Source organism: Puntigrus tetrazona, chromosome 18 (assembly GCF_018831695.1).
Source record: "Puntigrus tetrazona isolate hp1 chromosome 18, ASM1883169v1, whole genome shotgun sequence".
Classification (NCBI taxonomy): Eukaryota; Metazoa; Chordata; class Actinopteri; order Cypriniformes; family Cyprinidae; genus Puntigrus; species Puntigrus tetrazona.
The window spans coordinates 22,695,941-22,720,197 of record NC_056716.1 but is presented as its reverse complement, the minus strand read 5'-3'; the positions used below and the strand labels follow the sequence as shown (position 1 = coordinate 22,720,197).

General features: G+C 37.9%; 1 protein-coding gene across 1 annotated transcript in view; it reads right to left on the bottom strand.

Moving 5' to 3' along the window:
- Nucleotides 1-24,257, bottom strand: part of tmtc2b (transmembrane O-mannosyltransferase targeting cadherins 2b) — a 94,346-nt gene that overhangs the window by 42,345 nt on the left and 27,744 nt on the right. Inside the window, exon 2 of the mRNA XM_043216753.1 lies at nucleotides 4,816-5,392. Coding sequence (XP_043072688.1) covers nucleotides 4,816-5,392 — 577 coding nt within the window. The remainder of the gene's footprint in view (nucleotides 1-4,815; nucleotides 5,393-24,257) is intronic.

Genomic DNA, 24,257 nt, shown 5'->3' with positions numbered 1-24,257 from the left:
TTGCAAGCTATATTTGACTTATGTCAGAATTTTGACTTTTTAGAATCACATAATGACTTGGTGTTTCATATTTCATATATTTATGTTATCATTATTTATACACTAGACCCATTACAACTGCACTATGATTTTTTTTTTTTTTACTATGACCGATTGATTTGACACCTAACAAATTTTGCATTCTAAAAATAAAAAAATTACAAAAATCACAAAAAAAAATACAAACTACTAACTCTTTACCCTTGTACTGCACAAGGCCATGCAATATTCTGTCACAATGCTCCACACACATTTACTTTATTAGCTTACCAACAATGCCGTTTGTACTGTGGAAAAACGGTAAAATTGCCAAGTCCTCAGGAAAGACATTTTACAGCTTAATGTTGATGAATAAACATTGTGATCTCATTCTGAAAGGTGAGTTTGCCAAACGTGGTGCGCTAATTGTATCTAACTTCGGTATCTGTTACTGAAAATGAGCCTATTAACTTGTTCCAGAAAATGAGCTAATAAAACGGCATTTTCCACATAAAGATAAACTGATTACACCATAAATGCAATTGCCGTTGGTGCCAACGTTATATGTGAATGCTAAATGTTAAAAACCTACATTCATTGTAACTCAGATTAGACTAAAAAACTAAAAATTCATTTAGTTTTAGACTTTTACAGATAAAAGTTGGAAATCCACGTCGACCTCGCGAATATTCGATGTAAAACATCTCCGCAAGCATACTTTGATTTGCCGTGAGCGTGGAGGCTTTTTTAAAAGGGTGAGCAATGACCAAAAGCATCTTAGAGCTCTACCAGGACTCTCAATAAAAATCCCCCAAGAGCTTTGGAGGGAGACGCGGCCAAAGGCGCTTAGATCGCGGCTCCCTGTTAACTCAACATGTGCTTATGCACTTAGCTCATTTTCTCACTTTTTCATGTTCATACGCACGTGCATACTTGCAGTCAGCTCTAAAACCAAGCAAGCTGGCTACCTAGACTGCATTTTAGGCATAGGCAGGCATTTTAATTATATGCTTTGACGATACCTTGTTTTAAACAATTTTTAAAACAGCATAGCATATTTGCTATATTTACCCATCACGATATTGTCAAAGTCTATTGGAATCAAATTATTTGAGTCAAATATCCCACAAGGAGCACTATTTGAGTGCCACACAGACAAGCTGTCTTTTCAAATAGTGTTTAAATTGGTCATTTAGGAGGCTCTGTGATAGTTAGGATGCCAACAGTCCGTCAGCTCATTAGGTTTTAAAACAGAGCTTTAAATTACTTCCAACATGCCAGTAGTTCATAAATAAAATGCTATCCAAAACGTTTCTTGATTTGCAGAGAGTTTCTTAAATGCTAGTGTGTTTTTCCCTTAATACAGCCACAAAAGTGGAGAAGAATACAACGGTTTGCGGGGGTAATGGAATCACGTCTCCAACGGAAAAAGGGCAAAGAGCGCATTATGTATTCACAGCATATAAGTCTGTCTGGCTATCATTACGGCAACGAGACAGCAGAGGTGTGAAGAATGTGTAGTCAGACCATTACACTCCGATCCAGGCAGAAGAGCGTTAGCATGTGAATGATTATTATGATATAGAAAAAGACTTTGTGACACAGGGTTACAATTTAAGAGGATAAAAAAAAATGCTACTAGAAGTTAAGGCTGGATGCCTTTTTTGCCCCTCAACTTTTTTGAATTGGCAGAAGAAAAATAGCTATGCTTCTATAACCGAACCCAGCTTAGGTAATCTCTCTCAAAACTCTTTGATATATGTTTTCAAAAATGTAAAAATATCAGAACTATACTATTAATGTTATTAACATTTACTATTCAACTGGCTGATATTAAACTTTTAATTGCAAATGTTAATTTATTGTATTTTAACATAAAGATTACTTGTTATCTTACACATAAATATATATTTTTTTCAATTATGCAATGCTTGATTTTGATTAAATTCATTTTAGTTTTCCACGTTAGAAAAGAAATTATAATTTCAGCTTTTGCACCTCAAAATTTCATGTTTAATCCATGTTATTACGGTGCAATTTCAGTGTTGAAATGTTAAAAACGACCATTTATCTGTTATCAGATAAAGTGATCAGTGAACAATAAACAATAATAAACATCGGTTGTGTCCTTTTACATAATCATCCTGTGGTTATGTTGTGAAAACCTGAGTGACATTTTCAGATGAAAAACCACAAAATAAACAATATCACGTATTAAACAGACTGAACATCCTTTTCTTGCAGCCTCATTTTCACACATCAAATTAAATGTGGCATCCAAGAGAAGATTGGAAATAAATTGAGCATTCTGAGCAGACAAGGGAGATTCTAAGAAACACTTTAATGCAGTTTAGAAGCCTCACAACGACCAGACCCTCTTAAACCTGAGATAATTGAATCGAACGCACCATCTATCTCTATAAGTGATCATCCTGAGTCCAGACCAGCTGCCCAGAGAGCATTTACTTATAGCAGACATTATGATTTAGCACTGATATAAAGTTATGGGATGATGTCATAAACTGCATACCACAATCAGATAAGCGGCCCAATTTACGATCATACCGCTATTCTCATCCAAGCCTACACATTTAATATGGATGGACGAGGAACGGCCATTAATATGTCTCTACGCCTCATACATTAAGCAAGTCCACAGACCAAAAGTACAGCACCAGGCAAAGAGAATCATAAACATGTTTATATGCCACATTGATGAATGCGCTCTAACATCTAAACGCTGGTGCTTTTTAGTTTATTCCCCCATGTTTAGTTTATCGTCTCATTATAGCGAATGAGTCTTCAGGCCCCTTGGATGTACGAAGCAGTTTGTCTCCTCGCTAAAACCCATCCAGCTTTCATCTCTGAAATTATCGCCACACTGCAGCCTGGCAGATGAGGGGTATTTGTCCTTGGGCTTGCGGATCGTAGACGTCTTGATGCTTATATGTTTACATAGTAATTCTGTTTTACCCCTCGACTCGACTTTACGTTAAGCTGTCGTAAGTCAGAGTGACACGGACTCTCCGCAAAGAGGAAAATCTGGAATTATTTGCCTCTGACAACGTGCTAATACTGTTGAACTGGATGACAGCGATGTGAAAACACAGCCAGGACCTGATGCGGAAAGGATGTGTGAAGCACATGGGTTCGCGGACATTGAATGCTCTTTGGCACTCTGTGGGGCGAAGCATTTCTACTGTACGGCTTAATATAGTTAAAATGACAGCTCAGGCTGATAGAAGAGGTGATGATTGATGGGGAGATGGTCAGTCAGAGTGTAGAGAGCTGTCAGATATGAGAGATCATGCTCTTTTGTCACCTACAGGCCAGGCTTCCCAGGCTGAAGTGATGTGCCATCATACGGCCTGTCTGCTGCAGTCTATGAATAAGCCAGAGGCAGATAGCATCACAGACTGACCTCCCTCTGATATGTCACAGGCCATTGTGATGAGACGTGAAGCAATACTGGTTCAAAATACACTTGTAACCGCAAAAAAAAAAAAAAATGTTAGAAATAAACTTTAAGAAATAAGAGCGAAAACTGCTTTTTTAAAAATATCTCAAAATGTTTATTCTATCTTTTTAAATGAGCGTTACATGAGGGAAATAGTAATAGTAAAAAAAAATAATAATAGGCAAGTGCAACTGAATAGTCAAAAGCAACCATTCACTATCCACAGTTACAATAAAAAGTATTTTTTATTGTATTTTGTTTCTGTTGAACATGATGCACACATTATTAAAAAATCGTTACACTCCGGAATGAGAGTTAAATGGCTCCGTAATTCTCAGTCCCATTTGTGCACACGTCAATTTCATTTGTGCTGACTGGCTGATGGTTATGAATGTCAGTGTGTTTTGACGCTCAAAGGTAAGTCCTCTTGACAAGCCAGGGTTGAGCAAAAGTCGACCTGATGGTCGGTTGCTTGAAAGAGCAGATATTGCACACTAAGAAGCAAGGCATCGCTGTGTGCAATCCTTCTAGTATCATTGATTTCCCTGTCTTTTCTTTCCCCACCATGCCTCAGCTTACACACTCATTGACTGCTGTTGTTTATGAGTGATCACCGGACTAATTACTGTTCTCATGTAAACACAATACATCCACAACATTAGACGTCATTAAAGGAGCATTTGTTACGACTGCACTCTGGCCGTTAATAAAACAAATTCAAAATGTTAGCCAGGCCTTTCCGGCCCCACTCGAAAATTTTCCAATTATAAAGGGTTCATTAAAAACAGGAGTTTACTGGGGACTGAATTCACCCGTGACGGGCTCGGATGAACGGTAGTTTGAGAAAGCAGAATGGGTCATTTAAATTTAAAGAGCCGGCCTTCAGCAAACTCCAAATCAAAGAGGTGAACAAAGCTGCAATAAGGTTGCCGAAATTTGATGTGGTGCAGAAACATTTTCTCTTAATTACAGGTCACTGTGTGCTGCCAAGTAAAAACAAAAACATCTCTGGCCAGATGTATGCATGTAAATACACCAAATAAACACCAATTTTCATTTGATTGCCCTCCGCTCTCGCAGTGTTTCGAAGAAAAAAATAAACGATACGGTTTTGTTGCGGTTCACTCAGTTGAACATACATGCCAAAATGTTTTCCAAATTTCATTCTGATGGAAAGCAAACACCACATATGAACCTTTATACAAATTATCCACCAGCACACACATGCACTATCCATCCACACATCGATGGGCTCCTTTAAACACAGCAAGAGTTTAGGAAATCAGATACACACATAAAAACAAAGCTGGTGCACCAAATGGTGTAAAGAGGCCGTTTACCTTTTGGAAGAGAGCGGGAACTTGCTGCAGCTTCAACCTGTTGAAGACAAACATGTCGTACATGCCAGCCACTGCCAGAACAGTCACGCCTTGTTCCTTCCAAAGCATGCTACAGGAAGCACATGCCAAGGTGCCCAAGAACCACGTCCAGCTCCTTCCATGGGCACCACTCGTCCTCAGGGAGCAGTGGCGTATGTAGCAGCGCATGGCCAGGAGGAAGAAGAGGGCGGCTCCTACATCGGCCCTGCCCACGATGCCAGCCACAGCCTCAGTGTGGATGGGGTGAGCGGCAAAGAGAAGCCCGGCCAGCAGGCTCCAGCAACCCGACCCCAGCAGCAGGCTTGAGAGGCTAGAGAACAGGGCGGTCGTGGTGCAGTGTAGTACCACATTAACTAGGTGGTAACCCCAGGGGTTCAAGTCACCCAGGGCAAAGTTGAGTCGAAAGGAGAGCGTGCAGAGCGGGCGGTAGGACTTGTGGCTACCACTGTGGGTGAGAAGTGTCCCCCAGAAGTCATCGTAGAAGATGTTGATCCATGGCGTTTCAGGGAGGAGGTCCTGGTTGGTTTTGATAGCACGGCTGTGTGGAGAAAAAGAAAAAAAAAAAAGTTTAAGATTCAAATTTGTTTTAAAAATCAAATAATTTATTATAGCATGCACAAGCATATTGTAGAACTCTACAATTCCCATGATGCAGAAAGCACTAACAGTATCACGGAATTCAGTCTTGACTCTAAACATACACTTCTATTTAATTAAACACTTCCAAGATATTCTCTTCATGAACAATATTCAGTTAAAACAATACATTTAACATTCCACAAAAATTACCTTATAGTGTGAGGTTTGACTGAGACACAATAAGATATAAAGAAAGAGGAGGGAACATGGATTCTTTTCTCAAAGTTAAGAAAGTGAGGACATGTGCCACACCCTTAAGCAAAAACAAATAAAAGCTCAACAGAAAGACATTTAGCCATAAGCAAGCACGAAGTGGTACCAAATGCCTGTCAATCAAACCAACCCAACTGTGCCAGAAACCATGTACTGACTATCCCAAACAAACTGAGAGACAAAAAGCTAAGGGGAATGAAAAATGCATGAGGAAAGGCCAATGCAGAAGAGAATGAGTGAGTGGAAGAATTAAATGTGCAGTTTACTCCCTGGGAGAAGGCTTTGGGACTCTAAATATGTCTGAAGAAGGTCTTCTAAAAGCGTTGAGTTGTACAGGGAACAGGAGGAGGCAGGGCGGGATATGCTCTGAGGGCCACAGACACGCTGTGCCCACACTGTCTGCCTGTGTTGCGCCGCCCAACAAGACAGAGAAAGCCCTTAAGGAATCAAACAACACAAACATGTGTAAACAAAGCAACTAGGCAGTTACGTTATTCCATATGCAGTCATCCGTGCCAAAATCCATGTCATTCAAACCCAAGGCGGTGGTGGTATCTTGCTGTGATACAAACCCCCTCTACCTCCTGTAACTGTGAATGTATGCTTCATCACAAGAAGATGGTGCTGAACCGTCGAGCATAATTAGTCTCCTTAGAGAGTGCAAGCAACGACATAAGCTGTAATTAAAACATGCATCGGGAAATACGTGACAAGTGCAATAACGTGCCATCAGAGCAACTGAATAATCAGCCTTCACAGCATTGGTGCCAAGAACGTGCAATTAACACAGAATGGAGACAAAAGCTTTAATAGAAACATGTTTACAAGAGAAGGATATAATGCAAAAAGAGCAATGGATCCCTGGCTGTACAGTCGAGCCAATGTCTTTGATCATTTGCTACTTGCACAGTCGCCAGCATCGAACGCCTGTCTACCAGTTGCCCATGAGAACAGATGGAACTGGGAAAAGCGAGGAGATGTTACGACAGACAGAACTGCCAAAAAGAACTAGTTCAGGATATGCTTCAACTTCTTGGTTGTCTTAGGGGAAATTTTCAACAAGACATGTTGAAATTGCAGCGATTGCCTTGTAAGAGTCCACAAGAAAAACAGATGCTCTGAGCTGTACACTTCTCCGTGAGATAAAGCTCTCCGTCATCGGACACATTTCAATTCCCTGCCTCGACTTCAAATCACTCACTTTCTTGGCAGAAGTTCATGCTTTCTTTCCCCTCAGGTATACCTTCTTCATTTTCTCCAAGCCATTCATCAAATTAGATCTTCATCCTTCTGAACAAAAGGATAACACGAGAGCCCTTGTGGTTCAATTACACCTATGAATCATTTGGAAGGAGGTGCCAATTTACTGAATATTTTGGTGAGCCAGAGAAAACAAACACTACCGCCTGAAGACTCGACACCCAGAAGCCCAGACACAACAACAAACTCCGTGCCAGGCCCGGCAGGCAGGGGCTTCCGAGATCAGCTTTCACGTGAAGTGTGAATCAAAAACGAACACTTGGAGCTCTGGCGTGGATAGTAACTGAAGATCAGTAACAGAGTAAGCTCTCGGCTTTCATGACGAGTGCGCAAATTCTTGAGCCACTGCCTGATTTGGCTTGACAGCACCCCGAGGAAGTCTGACTCCCTAGAATGACTCTAATTGGTGTTAGTGAGACAAATAATGTGAAAGCCAATCTCTGGCATGGGCTGATCCTTCTCGACTATAAAGAAAGCAGAGAAGCTTTTTTAAATGCAAGTGTGAGTTCTTACTCTTGACAACTCTCAGGGGATCGGCGGTATCACGCGATCCCAAAACTGGCCACTTTGCTTCATCTAGAGTCCAATCAGCCTGACGGGGATAGTGTGACCACATCTGTCAAAGAATGTTTGCTTATCGCTCTATCCCTGCCATGACTGGCACGTTGTTACATTTTGTCCGACCACAGCACTAATGAGAAGTGAAATCCAAAATAAGTCCTGTGTAATCTAGAGCCCAGTTCCCTCAGACTAGGAGCAAGATTTAGCTCCGTGGCCATGAGAGGAGCTTAAACGCTATGGTGTCGATAGCAGGCTGCGACCTCAATGTTTTCGGACAAGCACAGCTTTGCTACATCCAAAACAAAGGCTTATAATTTGAGCCAAAAGCAAAACAAACCATGCAAAGAGTCTGGTCTCTGGAATCAAAAAGCAACAAGTGACCTACTACAGAATGACTGTATTCCTGTATTGCCTTTCTTTCTTTACGAATCGAATGGATACTTAGTCTTGACGCATGATTAGCTTAGTGCACAGAAAAAATTCTTTCTGCCAAAGTGCATAAACGTCAGCAGTGGTTTGTATAATGCAAGTACATCCAGGTTCTATACATTTTAACGAACCAAACATAGCTTCCTTGCATAGAGCCAAAAAATGGTTCCAGATATTCTTCTGAAAAGTTTGAGACAATGCAATTGTTGTTTCTATTTGTGCCAGCAAATGAAAAAGGGGTGGGGGGGTAGAGCACAGGCAGTAGGGAGATGTGTTTTTCGGTCTGCCAAGTATGTGTCATCACCCGGCTTCAGTGTCTGAAAGGGCTGCAGTCATATTTTGAGAGTGCCTACAGAGAGGCCGTCCGGTCTGTCCACTCTGCTCTCCTGCCTGGGCTTTTGTCTATGGTTTCTTCCCATGAGAATGCCTGCAGGTCAATAACAGAATACCTTCCCCTTTAGTGGTGCTTATGCGAGAAGAGCTCTCAGGGACAACAGACTTGTTCTATTATGCAGTTTCATGAAGAAAAGCTGTATGGCCTATAAAAGAGGAAAATCAATTAATTTGTCAGAATAAAGAACCGAACTGTTGAGGAAACACAATCCAAGCTGAGCAGCTCACACAAAGTACAAATGTATTTCCTTCTTTCAGTTATTCTTTTATTCATTCACTATCTCTTTTTATCAATTGCTCTTTTGTTCTTCCATTGTCTGACTGACTTTTGTTCAGTCTTTCATTTTATTATTTCCTTTCATTCTTTCTTTCAATCTTTAAATTTTTTTTTCACTCTAACTTTCATTCATTCTTTCGTTCTGCTGGTCATTCTTTTACACTTCGTCATTAGTTCTTCCGGCCATTTTTTCCACACTTTCAAATTCATTCATTTGCATGCATTAGTTTTGTTTTTTTTCCGTTAAATTAATTCATCCATTCATAATGCATTTGTGAATTCTTTCATATTCATTAATTAATTTATTCATTCTTTCACATACTTATTATTCTGCATTCATGCTTTTATTCATTCAACAAGCACCAAACTGAATATTATTAAATTATTATTAGTCACATTACTACAATAATCTAGAGAATGTGCTTGTGCTGCACATGTAAAATCAATAGGAATCTAAAATAATGCTTGTGTTTAAACAAAAGGTCACTGCTGGCTACCACAACAGTGAAACCTTCTTATAATGCCTCTGATGAAGAGCACAGGGTCATGTCTAAAGGTTGTACTGCAACACAGCTTCCTTGAAATGGGAAATAAGAAAAATCTATTTGAATACATACATTATTTATGAAGATGAAGATTATGGAGGTGCAAAGAGGCTAATCTTATAAATGCCAGCATTACAAATCAATTCATATGGCTGATAAGAAAAATAAACTATTGACAATTCAAAGCCACAAAATGCAGTTCAACATCAATTTACACTCATGTAAATGTCAAATAATGAGTGAGGTACAAAGAGCTGTCTTAAGATTTGACTCTTTGAATTGTTCCTTATAAAACAACAGAAAATCGATAGCACGGTAAACAAGTCAATGTATTTCAATATGTCAGTCTGGCAAGTTAGTCAAAATGTCAGCTGGTGTATTATTGAATTAGGGTCAGACAGAGTGAGACTAAAGGCTTTCAGTCGGTGGGCTTCAACAAACAGTGAAGCAGACACACATTGAAAGGGTCGGGGGCTCTGCAGTCGGAACAAACCATCTAGGGCCACCATGAAATCAACATGGTCATGGCTGGACATTGTTGATCTAAACGCCACAATAGCCACATTATCTAGTGTGCAACCATGTCAAGGCAAAAAAGAAAAAGGGTGTGGACTTTCAAAAAAAAAAAAACCCCAAAAAACAAAAAACATTATATTATACAACTTATAGCACTTATGGCACTTTCAACCTTTTTTGAAAAAATAATATGCACACATCGGCATTCATTTTAACTTTTTTTTTTTTAACCGCATGAATGAATCAATTGCCCACTAATGGCAAATCAATGAAAGCGCCATTTCCATTTAGGCTTTATTGACAAAAAGAAAGAAAGAAAAAAAGCCCACTCAGCACATTGACTCCTAAATTAGCATGGTGAAAAAGCGACCACCACTTTTCATTATATCATGCGGCCCCTCTTGGGACAAACAGCTTTTACAGAACACACTATTAGGCCAATTGCTTTACTATGAGGAGAACATTACATGGCAGCTGAACTCAAGTAATCAGATAACAGAAGAAAGTAGAGGAGAAAAGGAAGTCTATAGCCTTAACTGGTGACTCCGTCACTCCTTTCTCCATTTCCTGTGTGTCTGTTGAACTTTGTACTGTAAAAGGCAGGGAACTATTTACAAAGCATACGCGGCGTTGGCCAAAAGGGATCAGAAAATATAAGTTCCACCCTACACATCTGTCCTGTAACAATTTCATAGATGGTAACAAGCCTTCCCAGAACGACTGTAGGAAGAGGTTCTTTTCATCCCACAAGAAATGTCTGGCCCTATGAAAAAAAAAAAAAAAAAAGTAGAGTTAGCGATTATCTCAAAAAAGGCGTGAAAGGCCACTGAAAGGACATTCCTGGGACATACACTTGCATTTTAGAGTCTCATAAATCTGAGGGCATATGCTAGGACAGACTGCTTCCTCGCAGCACGAATATACCAGCATGCTCTCACCTCCCGTCTTTTATTTCCATACAAACACAATCTGTCAAAAGAATCTCTGAATTTTGACAAAATGAAGGGTATCCGAAAATGATCAATTAAAATTATTGGAAAAAGCTGTTCACAAACTGCTAAAAATGAGACTTCAGCCCAACATGGCAAACCACTAAATGTCTCCTTATGTTTACACTACTATTAACAAGAACCAAAACGGACCCAAAAAAGCTGGATTTCTGAGTTTGTGCAAGATCATATTCTTTAGAAATGCCAACCATAGATACACATTCATCCGATAAAAAAATTACATAAACTACCATTTTAAAAAAAGTTTAAAAGTTTTCAAGTTTTTTAAAAAAGAAAAAAAAAAAACTAGTTTTTCTATTGTGCAATTTATGTCTGTGATGCACAGCTGAATTTTTAGAATCATTACTCCAGTCTTCACTGTAACACGATTCTTCAGAAATCATTCTAATATGCTGATTTGTTGCTCAAGAATCATTTCCTACTATACGTGTTGCGAAATGATAATTACAGTCACTTTTAATTAGCTTAATAGGTTAATACTTTAAGCATACACACAGAGTTCAAGTTCAAGGTGTGAAAGCTTTGTATCGTCTCAGGTAAACTCTTTGGAGCCTAGTTCATTTCCTGTGGATCATAAAGTGACATGTGTGTCATCCAGTCAGTGCTTCACACTGCAAACTAAGCCACCTGTTTGGCATCAGTGTTGACACATGATACATCTTGCATTAAGTTTACAAATGTGCTGAACAGGGATTTTCTGAACACAAGACATCAAATAGATTGTTAAAACAAATGTACTGTTGAACTACAGGCTCGCAAACATGTTGCCGACCTACAATGGCAAAGAAAAGTGTGGTGTTGGCAACATACAGTATATTGATGCTACTGTAAGTATCAGTGCCTAGCTGTTTTTTTTTTTCAAACTCGAACTAGGTTCTTAAAGGAATAGCTCACCCAAAAATGAAAATTTACTCATCCTCAATAGCATTTCTTTGTTCTGGCGAACAAGGAAGATATTTTAAAGAAAGTTTGTAACCAGGCTGTTTTTTGTCACCCTTTTACACAAAAGACAATACTTTGAAACATTTTGAAGAACCGAACAACAGTTTGATTACCATCATTCTTTAAAATATTCAAAATAATAAAAAAAAAATCCATGCAGATTTTGAACGACATGAGAGTGAGTAAATTAAGACAAAATGTTCATTTTTAGGTAAACTATGCCATTAAAATGCATAAAATACAAGCCAAAATTTCCAGTCTGCACTCCATATTGGATTTCACACAACCAGGGTAGTGAAAACTTCTCTTAAAAAGTAATTTGATATATTATCTTATATAATTATCCAGTCAAGCCTTTCTTATGAATATGTAAGTAGCTAGCAACGAACAAAACACACACATAAAATTAATCTATATTTTTTGCTAAATAAACAATCATTTATAGAGTACTATATACTATTATTGCTATTGTTTAATTGCTAATTTAAAAGGTACAGCTCAAGGTTGTCAGATTTAACATTCAGTTTCTAGAATACTACATAAACTGCAATTATGTAATTTTTAGAGCACACAATTTGCGTAATCGTATATACTAAGTAGTAATCCTATAACCAATACTTATCAGATTACTAATAAATATGCTGCATAAAAAAAAGATCTCATGAATAAAATAAAAGATGCACTGCCACGGTTTTGAAAACAGTTAGACTACTGTTAACTGCTGCTATTTTAGACAACAATGATAAACAAATTCCTCAGGATTTGTCAAATGCTACTTAGCTGCTACAATGGATACAAAATGTCATCCATCCAATATCAATTAGCCTAATCTGCCAAACGTGTCATGCTCTGTGAATCCTCTGGTAAATAAAGAGGCTTTGTTTTATCCAGAGTTTGACCCAGGTCTGAATACTCAGCCCACTCTCTGGCCACAGTACACAGGCCTCTCAACAGGAGGCTGTTTGTCACGGCTCGAGTCCCTCTGGCCAGAGTGTAATAAATTAGCTGGACTTTGTTCCTGCATGTTTCTGGAGCTTCTTTGTCTTCCCATGGAGAGAGAAAGAAAGAGAAGGAGAGAGAGAGAGAGAGAGAGAGTGGGCGACCTGCTCGTTGTGTTTGCGTGCAAGACCCATCCTGATGGGATGGTTTATCATTCGAGTGGCTCTTGTTGACCCACAGGAGCACGTGGGTAGGAGAATGAGGAGAATGACATCGGATGGATGAGAACCAGCTGAAGGAATGCAGAGGGGAACATGTGGTCACCCGAGGAGATCCACACACACACACACAGAGACAAAAAAAAAAAATTCAGATGGAAGCGAATACACTGCGCCCACTGAGCAGGCTTTTTTCCCCCCTTTTCTTCTTAAGAATTTTCTTTTTTCCCTCATTTTTGGAATGGTGCACCAGTGACATTCTCAGTTGTTGCCTTGTCAGCGGGGTGTGTTGGCTTTCCGGCGAGTTATGTGCAATAGTCTGGCAAATGTCAGAAACTTTCAAAAAGAACATCTGCATTGTAGACAAAAATCATCAGAAATGCTTTAGGAATGGAATGAAATGAAATGAATTCAGCTGAGTGTCTTTTGCGTCTCGTCTTGGCTTTGCTTCTGCCACTGGAGCGCACAGATTCCTGGTTTACAGACACGTGGCGGATGTTCTAAAGTTGCGGGCTGGAGTGCCTGCTCCCATGCAATGCAGTCTTTCATTTATGAGGCATTCCAGCAAACTGCCGTGCCAGGCCATGGCATGCTACTGGTTTAGCCAAGACTCACTACAGTTAAGACCACAGCACAATGACCGTAAACGCCAGCACCTCAACAAAAAAAAAAAAAAATCTGAGCATCTTCGATTAAATATTGGCAGCCAAAAACACTTTGCCACCCACACACTGCTCCCACTGCCTTCAGACCATAAAGTTTTTTTTCTTGCTGAATATGGCTATTCCAGGTCTTCTCCTGTATTTTGACCTCGAAAACCTTTGTTCATCAGAAGTCTGATGTGTTGGAAAAGGGATACTGATTACTTCAGCCTTTCAGAAGACACCAGGTAATCTATCAACTAGAGGCCATGATAGCAAATCAATCTAGAGGAGGCTGAAAGACCTCCAGGGTGATCTGTGTTGTGCATGATTTATACTTCATTTTTCCCCCCTCAAGAATGAATGGTATTTTACACATTTTTGGAAAACTGGTAATCCGTGCATGAAAGAATAAGTGCAATAAACACCTGAATACACTTTGAAATTTGCTTTTACTGATTGGTTTTTGAGTTTATTTCAATGCATGCAACTGAATAAAAATTGTAAAATAAAGTTCCATTTGGTACAATGGTAAAAAATGCAGAATATGTGCAACATTCATAAAACAGAAGTAAAAAAAGAGGAGTTTAAATTAGTGCTGTCTAATGATTAAATCACAATTAATTGCATTCTGTGCATGTTTATTCTCAGGGCTTGACATTAACAGTCATTAACTTTTATATAAAACTCAACATTAATGCTTTTCTGAGAAAAGTAGACATGTGAAGATGCAAATGAAAGAAGATAATTTCCTGACTGGACAACTAATCTGATTAAAACACTTAACTGGATGGATATTTTTTTTTCTTTTAATTATACACAGTACACAAGTATATTATGTGAACAAACACTTTTATTTGGCATGTGATTAATTGCATTAGCACTAGCACTAGTTTAAACAAATTATCTTTTGTTGAAGGCTTAATTTAATTGCTAAATGTTTTCCTTAACTGAATTACTGTAATCTCAGTGAGATCTGTTTTTTCCGAGTGTAAAATAAAATAATGAGCCAATAAAAAGTTTTAAATAAAGAAAAAATTAATGGAGTATGTTTTACAAGAAATGGCTTTTTTGTGTTTTACCACTTCAAAATGTCATTTTTAATTCAACGCGTCACTTGTTTCTCTGTAATTATTTATCAAATTTACAAGCGGTTTCTGCGTAAATAAAAAATTTCAAAGTAAATCTTACAACATTTTTTTTTCCCAGTGTCTTTTAAACAGAGAAAAGATGTTTTTTGTTCTTTTCAGTGTTTGGTAAAATCCTTCATCCTCTTCTATTATTTAGCCACGGATAATCTTCATAATTACAATGCAAAATCCTCCCAAAACTCTCTCTATTCCACAACAATTCCCTTTGTTAATGAGCTCACTGGAGCACAAAGCACACTTCCATGTGTGATTCCACATGTTCCACATTAATTATAGACAATCACAGAGGATGGTTCATGGTGGTGCACAGTGTGATCTCATTAGACACAATCACACTGTTATCACAGATGCCTTTCGATCAAGCGCACACGTTATTAGCTGCACATTAGGGGGCTCGCTCATAATTGAAGGTACATATGTTGACTGTCCTGTGTGTGTGTCCTTTGAGTGAAATCACAGATGACCCCCAACAGCACATACACGATGAGACCTTGACTTTAACCCCGCCCCACTTCCTGCTGCGGAAGACATCATCCTTTTAGTTTGTCCAATAATGCATTCTGTGCAAAACACAAGACAAAATAGCTACGCTTAAAAAGTTAGTGAGCTGCCTCACTGCCTACGTGGGCCATATTAACAGTCATGGAACTACACAAGCGAGGGATCTGAAGTGGTCTTCCAAGGCTGCAGCAAAAAGTCTTGATGAATTCAAGAGGATTTGATGATAGCATGTTGCTAAGCTAAAATTTGTGATACTATGATAAGAATAAAAACATTACATAGAATCATTACGTAATGTTCTCAAAACATATTTTTCATTTTAGAATGATTTAGAATGACCTTAATTGTAATTTAATTAGAATCTATCCATCTCCCTGTGTGTGTGTTTGTGTGTATACACGCGTATACATATGTATGCATGTGTATATTACCTTTAAATTCTATTTCCGCACAAGAATGAAAAGCAAAAAGCCCTGATGAAGCTTCCGGAAAACAATCCAAATCGCTTAATTCAGTGTGGAATGGCCTTTGACTTTTTAAACAAACTAAGGATTTTCTTAAATTAGTGGCTGGAAGGAAAATGACAGGGAAAAAACAGTTTACAATAAAACGGAATACAACAAAATCTTTCCCCTTAAGGCATGACATTAATTCGAAAGTTACCAAAATATATTTAGCGGTGCTATTGCGTGAGACGAAAGCGCCTAGTAATCCCGTAAACATTCTTAAAAGGAACCCAACCAGCCACTTAACTGTTTTTAAATGCTTTGTCTTCCACATGGTGTCAATTTGCATTTTTGTAAAGGAGCTCATTTACGCATTTTAGACTTTATAGTCACAGAATCACAGAAACCACACCACCATCCTGGTAAGCAATCCTTTTTTACAGCCTTTTGATTTCGCAATTGACTTTTCAATCATCTTGGGACCACAAAGAAAAGACATCAGTTCTCTTAGCATCGCTAACATTCAAGCTCGAGTTACCAATTACCACCCAAAACTGATTAATTCTAAATCATTAAAAAACAATAGCTAGCAGATTTCGCTGCTTGGGATCCTTTCAAAATATTTGGTTCATCATATGGTTTCAATAAATCAGAACCCCAGAGATCTTTAGTGCACGACTGCAGCTGACCATCAGAAACCCAACGGAAAAAAAAGCTACAATTTCATACACCCAGCCCTTTTTCTCCTCCTTACTGCCTGAGTTGAAGAAACAGAAGAATACTCGGCACACAATCCATCAATCAATACCATACTGCGCCAAATCTCCACCGTCTTCTGGAATTAAATCCAGGCCATAGCAAATAACCTCACCTTGAAAGAGGCCAGTGGCACACCACGCACTTGTCATTATAATCACATTTTCCTGCCGTTAATGTGGAAAAAGTCCTAATACACAATACATTACTGACCCACGAGGAGCTAAAAACATGCCACAGTTACGGCTGAAATGTGCATGATTGACTTCGCTAAAATTACGATGACAGAAACCATTTGTTTGAAATAAAATTGAGGTATTAGGGAAGTCAGCACTTCAGATGAAGCCTTCTTGACAAATCGCCTACCACATTCCTACACAAGACAGGACATACGAACGCGAACCTAAAACTGAAAGACCGTTCCAGAGGTGTTTTCATTTCCTCTAGAAAGCAGTACAAACATTTGTCAGGAGAAGACCATTTCCCACTGTCAAGTGTGCGTCTTTGAAGTCTTCAAACAACATGTATTTCCTGATTAGCAACATCCTTGCGCCTGAGAAAATGAGGTTTGCTGTTTTGTTAAAGCTTGAACTTTCTTTGATAAAGTTCATGCAAGAACTTTCATAAACATCCTAATCAGTGACTGTTTACACTCACAGACTTTTCTCAATCCGAATTAAACTGACAGTGTAATTCTGTGCAGTAGCAAATGGAATCGCAACAGGAAATTGCGATTAATCCAGCTACAATACACCTGTCCACCATTTTTCACTCAAACAGTTGGCCACTCCTTCAACTCAAACCATTGGATGAGTCAACCAAACAAATCATCACAACCATCTGTTTATATGTTTGAGGGAAATCAACCTGGAAATGGTAGAATCCCAAAAATCTTTCAATATAGCCGTTAATACTTCCGCCGATGCATGCCAGCGAACAAGTAATAAAACATTTGCACTAATAAAAACTGCATGTTCACTAGACTATGCATTAATTCAAGTCAGTTGTTATTAAGTTTGCATGAAATTTATAAAAATGTAACTTGTGTGAATTTTACAGATGGTGAAAAAGTCCCTAGGACCACAAGACATTACTACAGACCCCAACAACGCAAGATGAGAAATGTCATTTTTTCGAGGGTGATACATCAAACAGTTCCAGAAAATTTCACATGTATGAGAATGATTGAGATGCAAGTCATGGAAAAAAAACATGAAACTAAGTGGTGTATATTATGTTGCAGAAAAGCAGATGTGATTATGCCAACCAACATCTGAAGGTCTGGATCTCTTCATTCCACATAGCACTTCAAAAATAGCTTCAGGTCTGATCTACACTAGATGCATCATTATGCACTTCTTGTCAACTGACATTGAAAAATGAGAAAATGTTTTCTCTGTGTAAATGCACACTGCTTACTTATTTTGCTTCATAAATACAACACAGCCAAAGTTAAGTTAATTAAAAAAAAAAAAAAAAAAACACACACACACACAAACACACATTATTTACCCATTTTAATCTGCAGAAAAGGTCTATTACACATCTTTTATTTGCATTAAGGTAAATATTTATGATCATCAATCTTTTTTAAATTTCATTATTTTATTACCTTGTGAATCAAAACCTAACTGAATCAGATATTCTGCATGAACACACAGCTCCAGTGGTTGCGCATTATATAAAAACCATCTGAAGCACCTATATGTCTAGACTTTACAAGGAGAAGGACAACAAAGATAAAACGCTCATCTCAGACGGCAGACATCTTCAGGAAATGAGACAATACCTTAAGTGTCAGTGTCTAAAATTGAAATGCCTACTTTTCACTGCTCTATCAGGGCAAACGAAAACCAACAAAAGGGAACTAACATTCATGGCATGTCTGAGATGCTTGCTAGTGCTCTATTGTTGGATTGTAGATGGAGAGCAGAAAGATTAGGGGAGGGGGCGAGGAGGTACTCCCAACGCTAAGGACAAAGAACCAGCCTCAACTCTGCTCAATACACCAACCCTATGAATGGATGACACAAAGAAACAACCGAGCCTCTCAACTGGCGGCAGAGAGTGAGAACGAGGGAGAGGCGGAGAAGGAGAGGTGAAGGCACGGCAATAGAGGAACAGTGTGAGCCTCGATCATGTGTGGTCCATTACTCAACCAGTAACAGCTTGACTATTCCCTATGCCTACGAGACAACGGAAGCTCCCTCGATGGATAAATAGGGCCGATAGCTAAGAAAAGCCCAAAGAAACAATAGTTAAGCCTATTCAACGTCACTGAATGGATCGCAATATGCAGCCACTTCAGTATACCTCAGGGAAGAGGAAAGCTGTGCCAGGTGGCAACTTGTCGAATCAAGAGAGAAAACAAGGATAGTGCAATTATTCTATTGTAGGGCTTGCAAAACTACATTGTTTTACTGGTCGACAGCAGTCTCCCAAAAAACTAGTCAAGTGAGTCAGTGTACGCCTTATGTAAATGACAAGTGAACATCACGGCTGCTTGTCTTGCAGAACTGAAATGGGGATGTTGTAAAATAATAAGATAACAAGACACAAGAGAAATTTGTATATACGTAGAATTAAAGCTCATTGTAAATAGACAAATGTTGAGTTTTTGATTGAAGAAAGAATATGAAGATGGATAGAAATATAATTTTTCAACAAAAATATTGGGTAAAAATAATTTCCACTCAGAAATTGATGGCAAATTTCAACACAAAACAGAAATTAGACTGTGTGTAAAAGGTATTCTATTAATCTTCATTTTAATAACAACTTATTATTAGTAGATAGATCTGCTGATTTTCTTCAAACTGTAATTCAGTAAATTCTTCTAAATAAGGTCCTTGCACAGTCAGAAATTTGCACTTGCAAAAAAATAAATATGACTTCATGTTGTGTCAATGAAGTTTACAAACAGTCTCTGAAACGTATTCAAAATTTTAAAAAAATTTATTCTACATTCTAGACAATTCTATCATTTTGGGAGGTGTTTTGACAATTCAGGGCCACCATACAAGGGAGCGTCAAAATCCAGAATGGCATCTGACAACTTGATCCACTTCATCTAGGTCCTAGCACACTTAGTTATGGAAACTGGAAATAATCGTCTGCAGTATCGCTAGCAAAGCATCAAACTGAGCCACCGACATCCTTTAGTAAGTTGAATCATCTGGGATAATCACAGCTCCTCGACAAGAAGGTGGATCTCTCCTTTCTCAGGATTGGATGTACCCAATATTTCCTCTTTCTTTTCTCTTTTTAAGAAAAGAGAGAACAACAAAATCCTCGTCACTGCTTAACGCCTCTATTTTGTACTGTTTTGAGAATTGTTTCTCAATTAATTATTACGATTAATTATAAGGTTTTACTTCAATTCCACATTCTATAGAATGTGGCAGATTTTTTTTTTTTTTTCCACCACAAACTTAGTAAACACTCCAAACAAAGCTCAAACCATCATAGGGTTTCCATAAAAACAAAACAAATCCAGAACATTAAACTGAATAAGTGCAACCGAGTGGATTTATTTCACTACTGAAAACCTGAAAATGTGTTCCTTTCTGACGAAGGTAATTTCATGACGGAGAAATCTACACAATCTAAATTGCAAGAAATTCACTACTCCAACACATGAAACTTCTAGTGTTACAACGTTGGAGATCTGACTTTGCAGCTGCTCTAAGGCCACTTCTAATAATGTTTTGGGCTCGGAGAGGTTCAAAAGGTGCGAACCCAAGTCGCTTCTCATTCGAATCAATTACTGATGAGCGCATCTGACACTGTGTTAAAGTGCCGTGTCTTTACTAAAGTCACAACCAGCAAAACAAAACAGATGGGCTCAGATCAAACATTTTCGAACATGTTCCCAACAGCTGCATCAATGAACACCAGTCTGTTGCTGCTTTCCCCCATCCTGGCCATGCGCGGAACAGGGTCACAAGACACAACCCAGGAAAGCTCCTCTTGAAGAATTAGGGTCAAAGTGTTAGTGCGTGTACGCGTCAGGAAGGAAGGTGTGAAGGATGGTGACTAAACTAGCTCTGAGATAACAGCCTTACACTTCCTCTTGAATGCCGTCTGTGGTCTGTTATACGTGCAACAGGCCTAGTGTGAACATAAAAAGACACATACAGATGTCATCAGCCTGTTACCGCTGCTGACAGAAGACCATGTGTCCGGGGTGTTTACTAGCACGTAGACTAGCTTGAGGGCATTTGTGCGGAATGTGGGAAACACAAGCAGCACTTTCTGCAATAAAATGGTGAGAAAAATATGGAAGCAGCAGTGTTTATTTGTCAACAGATTGTAAATTATCCTCTTTCAAAATCAGGATAGATTCTGTATTTTACTTTAATAAATATCTTTATATTATAAATATATTATTATGTGTCTGTGTACATGTATAAAATTACACAGAACTGATACCAATAATTATTCACTTTCGAATGGAATAGGAATGCCTATTATTTGTATAATATTCTAGTCTTAGAAATATACATTTCTAAAATAATAAAATAAAATAAATTAGACAAATCAAGAATAAATATCAATTTTGAAGCCCATCATATTAATAATAATGTCTTAGAAACTAATATATATATATATATATATATATATATATATATATATATATATATATATATATATATATATATATATATATATATATATATACACACATTCTTGTTATATAATTATTATGTTCATCAATATATTTCACACTACTAATAAACATTTTCTTCAAAAAGAAAGTGGGTTCTTTTCCCAATGTCTCTTGTGTACTGGGTGGTAGTTATTGTATTGATAGCTTCTTGTTGACTCTAGTCAAAATCTTTCCCCCCAACAAGCCTCATGATTTGAGACATCATTTACGCCTGGACAGCTGGACAGGTGATGTACCAAAATTTAATTTAGTTCTAAACCCCTAATCATAGGTATGAGCAATAATAAGAGTAAAACTTGACTCAGCACTAATAAAACATTTTTAAAAACCTAATTAAAAGGAAACCGTAACCAAAAAAAGAATTCCGAACATAACCAGATTTATCACTTTAGGGATACAAATGTTCAGCACAAAGACAATTAGTGTTGACAGTTACATCTAACCACTGCACAATCTATTGCTTAAGCTGTCTAAACATTAGATTATCTTATCAGACAGCTCAGGCAAAGAAACGTTCGAGCTGAGCCAAGCTACAGCAAAACATCATGAAACATTACCTCTTCTTATTAGAGCGCTTAAAGCGCTCGGATAAGAAAGGCTCATTTAATCTTCCCCGCACTTTATAACTTCAGCAGGAATTTTGTTTAGCGGAGAACGAAGATAACCTGCAGAAACAACGCTCTGATCAGGAATTCAGGAACATCTTGGTACAAGGCGGGCTGAGATTGGGGAACATCATTCCAAGATGTGCTCTGTGAACTGATAAAAAGCATTCTGTACACGTCAAGTAAAAGGTCACATAAAATTATTCCTTATATCTCGGGGAAAAAATGCTAGATAGTATATTTCAGTACTTAGACCTCATGGGAGAAAAGGTCATATTATTTAAACAGTCTAATCTCCAGTTAATAAAAATAACAGGGATAAAAATAAATCAAGTAGTTCACAAAAGCAATGTAACATGGTGAAAAAAATAAAACGGTGGGAAAAATGCATATACTGTACTTGACTTTAATATTAATATACATATTTTATTGAAATTTTAATTTTTATTAATTTTATTTTTATACAGTTATTATTTAATCAGTTATTTAACCTCTATATTAGTTATACCGTCCAGCCAACAAGCATAAGGCCAGTATCTAACAATTCAGGCTAATTGTTCATTGCAGATTCTAATTTCTTAGCAACTGAGAAAGAGGTGTGATTCTGGGTCAAACTGCTGAGACTGATGCCTGTGTTTGGGGGGTTGAGTGGGCTTGGCCAACTAGACAGAAAAACCCCCACTGGCACATTCTGCCCATCCCCCTTTAGGTTAACCCTTTCTGTATTAAAAAAAAAAAAAACAAGGAAGCACAAGAACAACAAATGACTCCGTGACCTAGAAAGCACCACCATGCAGAAACCATTCAGGCGCTCTCAGACGTACAGGGCTTTCCAAGGTGCCACATGCACAGGCCTGTTAAAGAAGAACTATATCAGAGAAACGTGACATCATGCAGTCGTAATTATTTTATGAGGAGGAGAGACAGACAAAGCAGCAAGCGAGCCAAATTCTTCAATAAATGCCATTACGCTAATTAAATGAACCTTCTCTTCAAAAATTCTAATAAAATAAAAAGGACAGCATGATAGTAAAAATAAATGATTGCAAGGACAATCTTGACTATACTGCTCGCACTTAAAGTAGGACTTTTCATTAAGCAACCACCTAGCAACCGTCCGAACACCCTGGCAACCAGCTTGGGTTGGAAATTTCATGTGAACCGAATGCACTGCATTCCTAAAAATATAATGAGAATCTACCATGGCGGTACATTTTAAAAGCACAGCATTGCAAAAGCAACATTCAAAAATAACTGGCATTGCGTCGACTACCGGCTCGAAAGAGTGAATTATCGCAAAGTTTCTGACAACTAACTGCAACCCAGCAGCGGTTTCATGTGGATACATTTACCACATTTTAAATCAAAATGACATGAGGGGCCACGTTTAAAAGAGCAAAGAGCATAAGAATTTCTTGCTGCTGAAGTGCTGGAACCACATCAAGGCACAAACGTACACCAGACTCCTTTTCTGATGGAAATGTGTCTGTCATTTCCTCAAATCCACTTTACTCATTCTCGAAATATCTCTTTCTATAGCTTAATTTTTTTTTCCAGGGGAAAAAAAAACAACTGATAAGGAATTGAAAACTGGTATATGAAGTTTTATCTTTGGATTTAGCGTAAGCCAATATTTTCAATTCTCCACACTCACTATTTTAAATTTTCAGTCAAAGCAATTGTATAAAAAAAAAAAAAAAAAAAAAAGACGTTATTTCGCTTCACGGTGGCATGAATGCCGTATACCGAGCCTGTGAAAGCTGTACAGCCAGATACAGGAAGCAATTAACAGGATTTCTACAATTGTCTGTCTTCCAGCTGAAGTGTAGACGAGAGCCTTTTGGAAAACACACAATTTAAAACACCTTGCATCTACAAAATTACAGCCTATGGTATTATGATCATACAGCAGGTAGCACGTCTAATTGTTGAGTCAAATTGTTCAAATCTCTACAGGGTGGAGAAGTCTTAAAGGAAAAGTTGACTCAAAAATTTAATTTGTTGAAAACGTACTCATCCTCAGGCCAACCAAGACACAGATGGGTTTGTTTGCATTTGAAGAAATTTTTATCACTTCTTCGGTAGCATCACTTGCTCACCAATGAAGTAATCATTTGAAGTAAATGGGTACCGTCACAGTCCAAACACCTGATAAATACATCAAAGTAATCTACATGACTCCAGTCCATCAATTAATGACTTTTAATTGAAATCCTTTTTTTGTAATAAAAATAAAATTTAAAAAAGTTAAGTCTTGCCAATATACAATTCTATAATATATAATATTGCTCATTCTATTGAAAAGGTCCACCCCCATTTGTCTCCTCGAAAATATTTGTTTTTAACTTTTTTTTGTCTTAGAAATGGTGCTTGATCTGCGCATATTTTATCTCCTTATTCATTATTTTCACTGGGGAAAAAAATATTATATGGGGTTGGAATCAACAGTTATTTTTAGAATTAAATTAGAATAATTTGTTTTATATTATTACATACATGCGGCTTTTGCTGACAGACTGGAATACTTGAATTATTGTGATGTTTTCAACAGCTGTTTGGGCTCATTCTGACGGCACCCATTTACCGCAGAGGATCCACTGGTGAGCCAATGATGTATAAAGCTTCATTTCTCCAAACCTGTTCCGATGCAGAAACAAACTCACAAACATATGTTTTGAATTAAATTTCAGTG